Genomic DNA, 2,945 nt, shown 5'->3' with positions numbered 1-2,945 from the left:
GATGATCCTCAAGTCTCTACTGGAACAAATTCCCATTTAAATTGTGTACGATGACACGTTGCCCTGTTGTGGATTCCCCTGGAAGCTGAGCTACTCAGGGTGCTCTTAGACACTTATTTAGAACGTGCCCAAGACAGGGATCTGTACTGTAGGCCTCACTGTTCATCACCAGCAGTACTTAGTTTCTGGAGGAATGGAAATAAGCAGCTCAAGTCCCAAATCCCCATCTTGCCACTTACACAACTTCTTGATTGCAGGTGGGTTTTTCGAGGCCATTCTGTCTCCAGTTGAAAATCTGTGAAGCTCACTGGGATTACCTAGGATAATCTCTTACAAAGTGGTTATGCACAATTCCACATGTGGGAGAACAAAAGGAATCTTTGGGAAGTCTGATTCCACAACTCTGTCCCTGATTGTTCATGAACAGTGTTAGCAATACAAATAATTACATTTGCTGTAGTGAGCTCTGTCTCACACAGCCTATCATTTTTCTTTGGCCTGTATATCTGTCCAGGGCCACAACTTTTGGGTTGTAGGAAGGTGAGGGACGCTGTGGGACAGGATTCATTTATTTCTTTCCGGTGGCACAAAGATTCTGATCAGTGAACACAAGTAACTGTTGGCATTGGCAGCTTTAGTGCCAGAAGTTGCAGCATAATTCCCAGACAGCACTTACTATGGCTGCACCAGAGGGGAATTATTTACTTTTTTGGGACTAAGTAGTTTTACTTGGCTTTTACAGTCGTGCCACTTTCATATAACATAACCAGTCATTATTCTACAGATTGATAAAATTCTATCAGAAATCAGAATAGCATTGTTTGAACTACTACTGCAGGAGTATTTCTTTAACGTGCTGTTGGTGAATATTCTGTCTCACCTCTTCTGCCAGACTTGGTGTCAATATTTAATGATGGTAAGATACTCAGATCTGAATTTCAGAACAAAAATTGAGGCATTTCTGTCATGTTTATTTAGCTTCTGGTGTGAAATCAGACTTGATTTTGGCCATCCATAGCAGTGCAGACTGCACAGGTGTTCCTGGGTTTTGGCTGTCTTAGGTGTGTTGCAGGTGGCAGAGTCAGTTGAACACCCAGTCCTCCAGGTGCTCACACTGCATGGACTGGCTCGGGGTCGTAGTTTCTTTATTTCCACTGGAACATGAACTTTTGGGACCTATAGATGATATTAATTTGCTGTGACTGGTTTCTCACTGCAGGATGCCTACAACATGGCAGAGCTGCAGGTGTCTCTCCAGGCCAGCCCAGCCTATTCCCTCTGCAGGAGGAAAGAAACCCTGATCCAGCACAAGGGTGTCCTCGGCGCTGCGTCTCCCTGCATGCAGGGCCAGCCCCGAGCAGCAGCCACTGCAGGAGCTGCTTTTTCCAGCGCAGACTTTGGTCAGTACCTGTCAGGAGTGCTCAGAGAAGCTGACTGGCATGGCCAGGCCCTGCCCCAGGACTCGCTCCGGGTGTTCTGCACGGAGGGAGCCGGATCGGGAGCCGGCAGCCTGAGCTCCCTGAGCTCCGCTGGGCTGGAGGAAGGAACAGTCTACGATGACATCAAAGAGTGGGGACCAAAGTTTGAGAAGCTGAGTGAACTGTACTCACAGAGAGATACAGGAGACCAGTAGATCACCAAGTCTCCTATTTTCAGTTTTGGAAGCAAGGGTGATGTTTTTCATGCTCCTGCTCTGTACTACCCCTACGCTCCCTTTTTGACTTATTACAACAGAGATTCAGGTTCTCTGAAGAGCCACACTTGGCAGTGAATTGAAAAGTGTGAAGGAGCTAATCTTGGGACATTCTGAACATTTACGTTTTTGGATATAAACTTACTGGGAAGAATAAAGGAGAAGTTGGGGTACTTAATCATTCACATGCAGTGGCTAAGAAGTACAGAATTTTTTCTGTTGCTGAAGTACTGCAGGACTCAGAGATCCCAGCACACAGCCTGAGGTGTGCTCAGAGCCCGAGGGAAGTGTGCTGGGAGTGCTGCTTCAGTCGGTGCTTTAGCAGTTATTTGAAGATGAAAAGCACATTGCCTTTTTGTTGTGCAAATCAAGTCCCTGTTGTATTATATCCCTCTTGTTCCCCGGAGTGAGCCCAGTGAGAGCTCCTGCTCACTGAACATCCTGCAGGTGAGAGTCCACGGATCCAGGTAAAGGAATGAACAGATGGGTGGTGGTTTGAACTTCAGTTATAACATAATGAAATTTCTTTTTCCTGTCATACAAGTACAGAAGCTGGATTTAGGCACAACACATCCAGCCAGCTGCCTACAACTAAATGCTTTTCCTAAGGAAAAGGCCAGGTAGGAATTTCAGTAGCAAACCCTGCAGTTCACCATGATCTCTCATTACTAATAGACTACTAAACTGAGCCTAAACTAAAGACCAGCCTGAACTGTGCAATATCATCTGCAATCGTGTCCCCACGTTTTTCTGAACCTCCTTTGACAGAAGCATTGCAGGAATTAGGTTTGAGAGGCTGACACTGCCTGTTCTATAGATACACTGACCAGCTACAATTGGAGCCAAGTAATGCCACGCCAGGAGGAGCTGACTGGGGACACAGATGCATTTCCAGTGAAGAAAAAACTCTGCATCCCTTGGAACTATCCTGTCTTTAGGATGTCAGAAGAATGAAGGTCTTTCCAAAAAGAACTTCACACACCACTGGGACTTCTGAAAATAAAGTCCCATGATAAACAAAACTCTGGGACCAGAGGAACACAGGTAAAAACTAACAGCAGTAGCAGGGGATGGAATATTATGCTCTGAATTACCAGTCCCTTTTTCAGACCATTTAATGTCCAGCTACTATGCTGGATTTTTCTTAAACTTGACAATATTAGACAGAGGGAAGGTACCACAAAATTAATTTTGATTTTTTTTTTTTTTGAGACCACTTGTACAGCTAAATGGAGTACAGTGCAGCAAGACC

The 2,945-nt window shown here is 45.2% G+C and overlaps 1 protein-coding gene across 1 annotated transcript; it reads left to right on the top strand.

Moving 5' to 3' along the window:
* Positions 1-1,172: 1,172 nt before the first annotated feature.
* LOC113974497 (cadherin-11-like) lies at positions 1,173-2,359 on the top strand. Its single transcript, XM_027697662.1, has one exon. It carries the CDS (start codon positions 1,232-1,234, stop codon positions 1,631-1,633), a length of 402 nt encoding a protein of 133 aa, XP_027553463.1. The 5' UTR covers positions 1,173-1,231; the 3' UTR covers positions 1,634-2,359.
* Positions 2,360-2,945: the final 586 nt, after the last annotated feature.

This window comes from Neopelma chrysocephalum, unplaced genomic scaffold (assembly GCF_003984885.1).
Source record: "Neopelma chrysocephalum unplaced genomic scaffold, ASM398488v2 Primary Assembly neopelma1_121, whole genome shotgun sequence".
NCBI lineage: Eukaryota > Metazoa > Chordata > Aves > Passeriformes > Pipridae > Neopelma > Neopelma chrysocephalum.
Note: the sequence above shows the minus strand (reverse complement) of the source record. Positions and strands in the feature narration are given on the sequence as shown.